The following is a 12268-nucleotide window of genomic DNA, read 5'->3' as shown; positions in this document are numbered from 1 at the left end:
GGAAAAAAAACTCTTCGTCTTGTAGAAAAGCCAAGTTTTTCTGTTTCTAATATGAACAATCTGCATCATCCTATGACCACCTATATATTTTTGATCCTGTTTCAGTTGAGAATCATATTCTTTTGCCAATCTCCAGCATCTTTCATTACTTTGTAGAGAATACATGGAGCTATTTTTTTTTGATTTTTCATAGAATCAACCAGGTTGGAAAAGACTTCCAAGATCATCAGGTCCAACCCTACTGTGGCTACTAGACCATGGCACTAAGTGCCACATCCAGTCTCATCTCGAAAACCTCCAGGGATGTGTTAGACTGTCCAACCCTATGGTACTGCCATTACTTCCTCATATTCCTAAACTTTGCTTCCCTTCTGTGTATTTTGACCATAACTTCAGTGGTTTTTATCAGAATCTATCTGTTAGATAATGTCTGCCAACTTTTATATTATCTTAACCTTTAATCTGTTCCCTAGGAACGACACAGAAGATGAGATATAGGCTGAAGAGAAGACAGAAACTTCTCAATCATATAGAAGAAAAAGACGTTTCAACCAGACTCTGGATATGCAGTGGCTAACAATGATGAACCAAAAAATGCTAAAGGACCCACAGTAATGGAAACATAATTTGATGCAAACTCATCAGACCCTAAGTGTCCCATGGACTCTCAGACACTGCTTAGGTTCCAGACTTCCTTCGAAGTATCCTTTGGATACGTATGTCATGTCCATTTGGGGAAAGCAAAGTGAGAATTGAGGAACAGAGGAAACAAAAAGCTTGATGTAATGTTAATGAAAGCTTCCTACACATTTACAAATGCAAATATTCTGTCTGAGTGAATAAATATGATTTTTCTCAGGGTTTAGTTGGACCAAACTAAGTTGTATGCTCCATTTGCTGTCATGAAACAATTGAAAAAACCCACCTAGATGATCTGCACTGCCCCAAAATTAGCATTATGTTAAAATGGCTGGTTATATTTGACTTCCCTCCTTGTTATAATAATCTTCATGCCTAAAAATGAACATTTCTTCACCTGCAAACAGAAGTACTGTAAGAGCTGGCATAAAAATATCAGACAATCAAACTGCTGATTTATATCAGAAAAAATTCTGGTTGGAATCACAGAATCATAGAATTTTAGGGGCTGGAATGGACATTAGAGATCATCTAGTCTCAACCCCCTGCCCTGGGCAGGGACACCTCCCACCACACCAGGTTTCTCAAGGCTCATCCAACCTGGCACAGATGGAAAAGAGGTAGACTGGGTGAGTCAGGATGGGATTCTCCTGGTTCTGTGATCCTATTAAGATGTGTCTTTAGTTTCTGCTGTGTTGAGGCAGATTTTGTAACTGAAAGCCTTCCCTAGCATTGCATAGCTGAAAATTCCAAGAGCAGTAACAAATAGAAAAGCAAGTTCTCCACAGAAACATTATATATTTAGAGTCTTCTACCTGGACAAATCCACAATCCACACAACTGTGTGTTGGTGTGTGTGTGTGTGTGTGTGTGTGTGTGTGAGGAAGAGGGAGGGTCCCTGTTGTTCTCTGTTACCTGTATTCAATTTAAGTAACAAAGCCATAAAAGGTGAATGAAAAAAAAAAAGGAATAAAATGATTAAGCAAATATTTCAGGGCAGTCACTTAAATGTCCTGGTTAATAGTAAAAAGTTTGGATCAGATCAGAGAATTTTCTTTTCCCAGTGATTAAAGAAGAAAGGAAATGGTGAGGTAAATAACCAGGTAGAAACAATGATGCACTTTAAATTTTCCACTCAAATGAGTTGATCTGTTAACAGCTAATGCACTGTGCTGCTTCCCTTCCCTCCCCCACCCTGTAATCAGCCTTTTGTCACATACTAGTGAAATCCATTAGCTGCAACTTCTTTATCAACTTCCAAGGCTTTCCAGCTACTAAAATATTTGCATATTTAATGATTCATTTGACTGGTATCAACTCTCATTTACCAAGGGCTTCAGAGGAAAATCAAGGCATAGTGTGTGGAAATCCTGTTTAAAAAGTACTCACAGCTCCTTTCAATAAACAGCTTATCTGAATTACATGGGATTGGAGAAGACTTGGTACAAATTTGAGAGGTATCAACAACATTTAAAACCATGTTTTAATTTAAAGATTGTGAGAATAGAGGAAAGCTTCCCCGTATTTCAATCAGCTTCTAATTTCATTCACATGCTTATCTACCACTCACTTTATTACACTTTTCGCTGTGATACTTGCACTGAATTTCCTTCATTTGCCTATTCCTGACTCCTTTCAGAAGTGCTACTTTCTGGTACTTAGAGCATCACCACTACAATGCCAACATAAAAATACTCACTACAAAATTCAGAAGTTTGAGAGAGTATCAGAAAAGAAAACATCACAGAATAAATCGAGAACAGGAAGAAGCTGATAAAGCCTTGGGAAGATTCCACTTTGACACAAATGTTGTGGTAGTATTCATTGATAAAACAGCTCACAGGGGTGTAATGCCTGACAATTACATGGAGCCTTTGCCAAGTGTATTTTTAAAAGTACACATGAATTTTGCATTGGCTCTTTAACATTCCACAATAACTGGATTGCAGGCATGCCTGTAAAGGATATAAAGAACGTTGAAATGTAAAGTACTGACTTATCTCTAGCGTTTTTTGATGGCTTTCAATAAAAAAAATGCACATTCACTCACTTTGACTTTTGTTACATTGATAACTAACTAGTTGTGCTTCCAGCAACTGAAGACATCATGTCTGCCAGGTCCTAAGTCTCAACTGTAAGGGGAATACCAAGAAGTTGGCAGATGACTGACTGCCTGTATTCTGATACCTATTGGATTCAACAAAATCATAAACCTGCATGGCCGAATTTAAGGACAGATAAGGCAAATATCCCAATGTGGCTGGAAAGCAACAGAACCACATTCACATGAGAAAGGTAACTCGGCATCATCCTCTTACGTAGTAGTACAATGCCATTAGAGATCATCCAGCCCCAACCCCCTGCCCTGGGCAGGGACACCTCCCACCAGAGCAGGTTGCTCAAGGCTCATCCAACCTGGCTGTGAACACTGCCAGGGTTGGGGCAACCACAGCCTCCCTGGGCAACCTGGGTCAGTGTCTCACCACCAGAAAAGGGAAAACACTTCTTCCTAATATCTAACCTAAATTTCCCCTCTTTCAATTTGTACCCATTGCCCCTTGTCCTGTCCCTGCAGCTTCTACCACAGATCCCTCTGCAGCTTCCCTGAAGCCCCTTCAGCTCCTGGAAGGTGCTCTGAGGTCTCCACACAACCCTTACCCAAGTGCCTTACTTCCTTGGTCATTACTTAACCAAGTCATAGTCAATTAGTTATTGATAGTAATATAGTTATTTTCAAAAGAAAATTTAATCTACACTATTTCTAGTTGGTGAGTGTTGGTGGGTTTGTTTTTTTCCCTAAGTGCCTTTGAGAAAATACAACTTATTTTCCTGCTTTAAAAAATTTCATAATCAATCTGTTCCCTTTGGCTTCAGCTAAGTATATGACCTGACAAGAGGAAATCAGACAGCATCCTTCTCTGAATGCCTTGGTACACAGCCTCCTGATCATCATTAATGAAACACTGCAGAATGTTGCAAAGAAACACGAACACCACAACCTCGTGTTAACCTGAAACTGATTTAACTTACATTACTTTGGTTCAACCACATATATGAACTCTAATCAATTATATATAGATTACGGGACATTGCCCATTTGTAACATCTTTGCTGGGAATATGACATTAACTGTTAACAACAAGGGTTAACACGAGGGTGATGACATTGCTGATTAACACATCTGGAAGCCAGATTCAATAACTTCTTATTAGGCACAATGTTAATCAGAGGTATCTGTGGCAAAGTCAGCTGTACTCCACAAGTCTAGCCAAGCATGCTCACAAGGATATAGCCCAGGAATCATGTGCACAGTATTTAAGGCTTCAGTAAAATAATCAGAACCTCTTAGAATGCTTATTTTGAGTAAGCTTTACACAAGAAATTTCAAAGTTGCAATACACTTTTCAGAAGTTGCTAAGGGGACTGGAGCATCTCCCCTATGAGGACAGGCTGAGGGAGTTGGGGCTGTTCAGCCTGGAGAAGGTTGTGTGGAGACTTCAAAGCAACTTTTCAATATCTGAAGGACCTAAAGGGAGCTGGAGAGGGACTCTGTGTTAGAAACTGCAATGACAGGACAAGGGGTAATGGGCTCAAACTGAAGGAGGGGAAGTTTAGGTTAGATATTAGAAAAAAGTTTTTTACCCTAAGGGTGGTGAGACACTGGCCCAGGTTGCCCTGGGATGTGGTGGCTGCCCTGACCCTGGCAGTGCTCAAGACCAGTTTGGATGAGTCTTGAGCAACCTGACCCAGTGAGGAGGTGTCCCTGCCCAGGGCAGGGGGTTGGGACTGGATGATCTCTAAGGTCCATTCCAACCCTTAAATTCTATGATTCTATGAACTGACTGTCTAATGTTCACCACTATTTATTTATGATGATAAATTATTTGCATTAAGTGCATTATTCATTACAAGCTTCAACAAGCCTTTATCTGTGTGGTTTATACAATTTATATTTACATTACTAGGCAATTAGGAACAGAAAAGACAGTTCAGGACACTATATTCTCTGGGGCACAATAGAGCAAAATACAAACTGTAACTGCTACCACAGGTTAAGCTATATAGCAAAACCAAGGTAGTAGACAGCAATGTGTTTTACTTCTGGCAGCACTAAGGGTATTTTATGTACTGCAAACAGAGAGACTAACAAATATCATGGAATCAGCTGGGTTGGAAAAGACCTCAAAGATCATCGAGTCCAACCCTACCATGGTTACTAGACCAATACAACATTCAGACTATCACAGCACAACTCTGTGAAAAGTTAATGCTTGTGACTACCAGATTCAGGAATTAAAATTCATCCATGACATTGACTTCAGAGGTCTCTGAATAGTATTGAGAAGCTTAGGTCAGTTATGTTGAGGTAAACAGGAGTTTTGTTGTAAAACCTGAAGATTCTACCCTCTGCTAATTAATCACTAAAGCTAACCTGCATGACTAAGCTGATGAATGGTTCAAAAAAGATAACCAGGAAGTTACTAGTCAGTGTTTCTCATTCTGCAGTAACTCCACAGTGACACATGAGATGATCGAGCTGCAGCTTGTAAGCAAGGAAATGGAAGCATATGAGCTGTGTCCTTGAATCCACTACACCTGGACCAGGCCAGATACATCAAGGGAACTCAGAGGAAAACTGAAGAGGTTCACGAGGAAAAAAGGGTTTCAGCAATCCAAATCCCAGACTGTCAGGGTACAGGAACAGTGCATCAGGGTGTACATGTTTAGTGTGCCATCCTAACCTACCACTGGACCAACTGAACCTTCAGAGAAGGCATATCTCATCTTAACAAAATGTGCTGCTGGGCTGACTTGATTGCTTCATGTGTGAAACCCTCAGCAAAGACCTCGAGAAGTTTTAAATATTTATATACCCCAAGAGAAGTCCTCAAGTTTTGGGCATTGTGACAAAAAAATGCAGGTTTTGTAACTCCCCTTATCCCCAGACTAGTTTGTTTACCACTTTGATGAAAAAATAATTCATGTGTGTATCTTCCTCAAGAAGAACAACTATGAGTCATGCTACAAACCACCCAACAATGAATGTGCATTTTACACACTTCTCATACAAATGTCTCTAGGGCTGGTAGGAAGAACAGAGACATATGCTTTACCTTCCTGTTCTTGCACAAATGAAGTTTTACCACCTCCTCTGAGAAACAGAGGGGGCAATTTATGGGACGGAATTTATACATCTTATGGGACAGAATATCTTGTTATCTGTCTATAAAGACACTAAAGGAAAGATCTCTATCTTGCTGTTATGCAGAGCTTTCCTTAACATTTTGGTTTCTACAGGAAATATTCCTTCTGACTATGCAGGGTACCAAAACTAACTGAGGTATAGCAGGGTGAAAGCTGCCAGTGAGCAAAAGCAAAAAAAGCTGAAGTTTCAGGCACTGAGAAGCAAAAACACAGGTCTCTGCATGAATACCTGTGGAAGAAACACATTCCATAAAAAGGGGAAGAGGATTGGAAAACAGAGAGGCAGAACATCTGGAATCAATGCGTTCAGTGCAAGAATAACAAAACACTCATTTTTGTAAGAAAAGTTATCTTTTCCAATCTACAGTATATGGTCCCAGGTATATTAAAGAAAGCTTTGCTGGTGGGTATCAAAATATACAACATGGTCAAAGCAGTTTGTGTGCAAACATCATAGCAAAATGAAAATCTTCCCACACAGTTTTACTGAGGCAGTAGTTGAGGATGTTACAGCCACTCTCACAGTACTATTCACCCCAGTTTCCACTGCTGTATTTACATACAGTACATATGCTGCTAAGCATCCCTACTACAAACAGTGCACACTTGTGAGCCACTTATAGAGTGTTTCAGACCAACTTCACACTTTGCCTCCCCCTTCCAGGCTCACATACAAAGCCATTAGTGAGATAAACATAAAAGACAATGTATACCTCTCCTGAAAGCCTCTTTTCCCTGCTCTTCACAGAGCCACAGTCCTCAGTAGCTTGCACCATACCATACCATTTGTGCCAGCAAATCCTCAAGCACCAAGACCTCCTAACTGACCAGGGACTTACTAAAGCACCACTACCCACCTATGAAAGCCTCTTCACTGCATGCTCAGTAATATCTATACCTTCATAAAACATAAAGATAAAACTTGGGCTTCTCCCTTTTCTTCTGCCAGGAACTGTGAAGATGCAATGCCCTGACTAAAGAGTAATGACTGAAAAAGAAATCTTGAACTAACAGGAGTGAAGCAGCATCACATTTAATGATATATGGGGGTTCCAGTAACTTGCCTTGCTAACTTCTACCACAAAAATACCCATGGGCTTAGTTGCCCAAGAGCAAGGCTCTGTTTGTCTGAATGGTGCTTTTCCAATTGGCCTGTCATCCATTTCAGATCAGCACAACTTTCTCCAGCTCCTGCATGTCAAAGCTGAGAGATCTCCTAACCAAGTTATCATCCTACCTGGCAAGTGTTTGTATTTTACCCAGCCTGAATAACAGCACAGAGTTCTGCAATCCTGCAAGAACAACAAGCTCTGGTCTCTTAGAATGAGGTGCAGATACTGTTTACATCCAATGTGATACACTTTGATGGCTTTCCTGGGAGGCAACTTATTTCAAACACTGACCAGAAAAATCATCTTCATTATTTAAGCATTGTTAAAATCACTCAAATTAATATCTTAAATATACTAATAGGTGCAAGGTTACCCAGTAAGAAGAAATATTAAGATCATGATACTTACAAAAAGCAAAAGCAGAAGTGGAGTTATAACAATGCCCTGGAAGAAACAAAAACAGTCTGTTAGTCAGGGAAGCACAACAGTCTTTACTTCCTTGTACCTTAGTGCATGAAAACACACAAACACCATTCAACATCATAGAAATTAAGTAACAAGAAGCCCAGCTTTGCTCTTCACTCTGTATGCTCTTTAATATTTGTATGCCAATCATTTTATAAACTACACTCAGTACAAAGTACCTTTTTTTTCCCCTCTAGCTTTCCCCATTTTGCACCTAAGCTCCTCTATTCTAAAAGATCTGATACACAGAAATATAGATCATATATTTTAAAAAACATATTAAAGCTCTCCCCTCACTGTGCTGTATCTTAACTTCACTAAGCAGCTCCTCCTTGGGGGGAGACTTGTGATCAAGTCCCATGCTACACAGTCCCAGGTCCTCTTCTGAGCAAAAGCTGCATCAACTGTGATGAATTAGGTGTCGTGACTGTGTAATGTAAGCAGATATTCCCCAAGGAAATGAGCTGAGATCTCAAAACTCATTTCACTTGATTAGACTTTATGTCTCACTGGTAGAAGGCAAGTCTTTCATCTAATTCAATCACTCAGGACCACCTCGGCTTTCCGCATCCCCCAGGCAGGCACGGGCAAAAAGATTTGTTGTCTTCACTGACAAGGAACAGGTTTAAAGCTGATGATTGGGCAAAATAGAGGATTTTAAGTTTCATGAGAGCAAATCTTAGAATGAGTTGTTTGGGTTGGGAGTTAACATGACATGCATCACTTTCATAGCTGCAAATAGCAATTCCCCATCATCCTTCCATCTGACTTCAATGTTTTATTATTGCTCAATAAAATGATTCTATCATTTAACGCATGTTAATTCTCAGAGCTTGCTTGGAACTTTGCTATGCTAAGACTGTTCTTTATCCAAACAGGTCTCAAGAATAACTAGTCTTTCAGCTATTCACAAACTTTATCTTTAAAGGGAAAAAACAATTTGAAAAAAAAAGCAGTTGCTCCCTACTTTTCATTTTACCTTGAGTTACACAGTTTTACTTCAGTCTTTTGGAAGTTAATATAAAGAAAAACCTTATGCTACTAGTTCTGTATTTGCTTCTTGGGTCCACAAAAAACCATGCATCTAAGTAGACCATTAGCCACAGAGAGTTCCTATGGGTACAAATGGAAAGGAAGGAAATTTAGGTTAGATGTTAGGGAAACGTTTTTCCCTGTGAGGGTGGTGAGACACTGGCCCAGGTTGCCCAGGGAGGCTGTGGCTGCCCCAACCCTGGCAGTGTTCACAGCCAGGTTGGCTGAGCCTTGAGCAACCTGCTCTGGTGGGAGGTGCCCCTGCCCAGGGCAGGGGGTGGGACTAAGGCCCATTCCAACTCTTAAATTCTATGATTCTATGAAATGCAGATGACAGATATGAAGAAATATAGCTGTTAAGTACATCAGCTGGAGAGGAAGAAACCAATTGAGGAAGGCAGGAGGCACCAAGAGCTGAACTGACACTTGCATGCAGCAGTATATACAGTGATTAGAATGGAGCATTGACTGTAAAATCTGTATAATGTCAGCGCAGCACAGTCAATTCATCAGAATGACCAAACAGCAGCTTTTTCAGCCTGAGTAGTCAGGCATTGGAATGTGCTGCCCAGGGAGGTGGTGGATTCACCATCCCTGGAGGTTTTCAAGTTGAGACTGGATGTGGCACTTAGTGCCATGGGCTAGTGACCACAGTAGGGTTGGACTTGATGATATTGGAGGTCTCTTTCAACCTAGCTGATTCTATGATTCTATGATTTTATGGATTACTACTAAGAATACATGAGTCAAACTTTCCCCTTCTTTGCCTTTCCCCATTGACAGCTACACTGTACACCTCAAATATTACGAACTGTTACCTCGTGCTTGAGTATTGCCTTAGCCTCCTGCAATTTTGGGCTGGCAGAACACAACTGCAGCAGAGTTCACCTTCAGACCTAAGCATGAGCAAAGAGCACCATGTCTGGAGTGGGAGGGATATACCAAATGCATCCTATACTCTGAGCACTGAATGCAGGGAGAAGAGAGCATGCAGTCAGCTTGTGACTACATCTCTAGGTCTGAAGGAACTCATTGCTTCAGCACCATTAGTCATTTCTTAGGCACTTCACATGCCTCAGTGCACTTTTATGTATTACCAAAGCAAGGCAAGTTAAAAACAATCCCAAAAACCCAACCAAACACCAAACCTTGTCCTTCCTCTTTAGGATGGGAGCTGTGACTTGTTATCTATTTACTCTAAAAGAATGGGCAACATTCTCTTAGTTGTGCCCTGCTAATTCAAAGCACATGTCACAAAAGGAAGCTGCACCTCGGTGACAGTAACACTTCTTCATAATTCTGTAAGTGGAGAGGAAGAGAATCCTGCTATACATCATAAAGAGATCCCTGACTGAGCGTGTGGAAAATCTAGCAATTCAAAAGGTCAATTCTAGCGACTCATTATTAAATTCTGCTATTAAACCTGGTGATCTTAATAATCAGAAGCAAGTTTCCTGTTGCCTCACCATGGAAAGGATTTACAAGGTTGAACTTTCCCATTTGCAACGCATACACAATTCCCTGGGAAGCAAAACAATTACCTGACAGAACAGACAAGTTCATATTAAAAAATAGATGCTGTTGCTGAATCAGAGTAATTTAATGTTAATGCTTTATTTTGATAAGGAGTGCCAGTTTGAAAAACCACAGGGATTACATTAAAACCAAAGGGTTTCTTTCAGTCTGTAGTGCTGTGGTGACTGTGATGGTTTACAGGCACAAGCAAAACATGATTTACTAGGGGAGGGACCCTCTGTTATCAGAACAACTGATGGAGTTGGTAAAGAACATACTTTGGGCATGTGAAGCCCATTTATGTTACCTGAAAACACTGATGTGCTTTTATGTGCTAAAGCCCTTCTCTTCAGGTTTCTGCTCCAGAACTGAAGAAGGGTTTACATGACTACGGTGTAACAAAAGGTATTACCTTTCCCTGCACACACCACTTTGCTTCAACATATTCCTTCTTCATTAGAAACATCCTCCTCAATATGCTCATAAGCATTACATGGTGCACCTCAATTCATACCCACTACAGAATAATTAGTAGAGTACTTCGAGTTTAAAGCCTACTGATAGAAAATACAGGTGACAATTTAGGGTTTGGAGGTAAAACCAGAGTCTGATTCACTAAGAATAAAGAAAAGGAGGGAGAAAACTGTTACTCCACACGGTCCAGCTCATGCTTCAGCAGAGGCTTCACAAAGACAAGCACGTTCTGACACTGGCAGTGTGGCTGCTTTCTAAGATCAGGACTGGCTGAGAAGCACAAAGGAAGCTAAAAATTCATATAAAGAGTATCATTTCTAAGTCCATTGGACACTAACACCATCAGAGAGGAAAAAGTAACTAAATTTGACCACGCTTTTCCCTGCCTTGCTTTCCAGGCAAATGCTGTCAAATACATAGTGCCTGGCGATAAACAGATTGTAGATTAGCACTTTCAGCAGAAGCTGAGCATCTGCCCTTGAGAATGCAAGGTCATTACACAGTTTTAGCATCTTCAAAGTTCGGGTGGAGTGTTAAGCTTTCCGACTGCTGCCCACAATGGAGCCGAAGTTGCAAAGTGACTGCCCTTTGCTATCTGCAGAAAACTTTCAAGAAATCCATTTACACCTCTGATGTGAAAGACTGACTGAATATATTTCAATGATTTTAGTGGAAAGGGCAGAAAAAAAATTTCAGCCTGACCCAAGACACTGATACAACACAGGGTTCTGAACAGTCTCCTAAATATCTGTAAACACATGGAGCCGAAGTTGCAAAGTGACTGCCCTTTGCTATCTGCAGAAAACTTTCAAGAAATCCATTTACACCTCTGATGTGAAAGACTGACTGAATATATTTCAATGATTTTAGTGGAAAGGGCAGAAAAAAAATTTCAGCCTGACCCAAGACACTGATACAACACAGGGTTCTGAACAGTCTCCTAAATATCTGTAAACACATTTTACAGTTTTCAGCCTGACCCAAGACACTGATACAACACAGGGTTCTGAATAGTCTCCTAAATATCTGTAAACACCGCTCTCTTTACAGTAAAGATAATGAAACATGTCTTAATAATTCTGTTAACAAACCTTAACAGAAAGGATGTACTTGGAGAGCCATTTAATTGTTATTTGCCTTGTATAGAAAAAGATGTTAAGAGGTTTTTTATAGATTTCATCCAGCACAGCATTGCTGGAGAGCAGATATTAAAAGGTGTTTATCCTCCAAAAGAACATACAGAATCAATACGTGGAACTGGCAGCCAAATCAGACAGCAAAGGGAAGTCACATAATGAATTTGAAACTGTGATGGCAAATCATTAGGAATGAAATTATGCAAAGAGGAGGAAGGAGGTGGGCACAGATCCAGAGGGACACATGGTAGAATACGAGTAGGGATTATTGTAATGAGGCATGAAATACATGTGAACTTTTCGTCGTTTCCTTTACCCACAGATTTCCCATGCAATTTTTCTTCATTCTTACAGGTCATCAGTATGACACACATGTGGCAATTGCTAATGAGAAAATCCTTAACCAAAGTCACGCCTGATTTGTCTTAAGAAATAAGGCTAGAAAGAAATTATTTTGTAATCAAGGTTCTGAACAAATGTGTATTTTCTGAGATCTGTTATCTCCTCGTGCTCAGATCCACATGATCTTGAAAGCTTCATCAGAGCAGGACACGAAAGAAGCGAAAGTGTAAGTAGTGTTATGTTATTAGCTCAATACAGGTTAGTAAAAAGTTAACTGGGCAGCATTTCCACTGCTACTGATAGGGTAAGGTGTGAGAAAAATGGCTATGAACTCTGAATAATTTCATC

General features: G+C 40.3%; 1 protein-coding gene across 1 annotated transcript in view; it reads right to left on the bottom strand.

Annotated features, from left to right (window-relative positions):
• Positions 1–12268, bottom strand: part of SLC10A7 (solute carrier family 10, member 7) — a gene marked incomplete at its 5' end in the record, with an annotated part of 139002 nt that overhangs the window by 41074 nt on the left and 85660 nt on the right. The window contains one exon of the mRNA XM_009081171.1: positions 7365–7400. Coding sequence (XP_009079419.1) covers positions 7365–7400 — 36 coding nt within the window. The remainder of the gene's footprint in view (positions 1–7364; positions 7401–12268) is intronic.

This window comes from Acanthisitta chloris, unplaced genomic scaffold (genome assembly GCF_000695815.1).
Source record: "Acanthisitta chloris isolate BGI_N310 unplaced genomic scaffold, ASM69581v1 scaffold6218, whole genome shotgun sequence".
Lineage (NCBI taxonomy): Eukaryota > Metazoa > Chordata > Aves > Passeriformes > Acanthisittidae > Acanthisitta > Acanthisitta chloris.
This window is presented reverse-complemented; position numbering and strand designations above follow the sequence as displayed.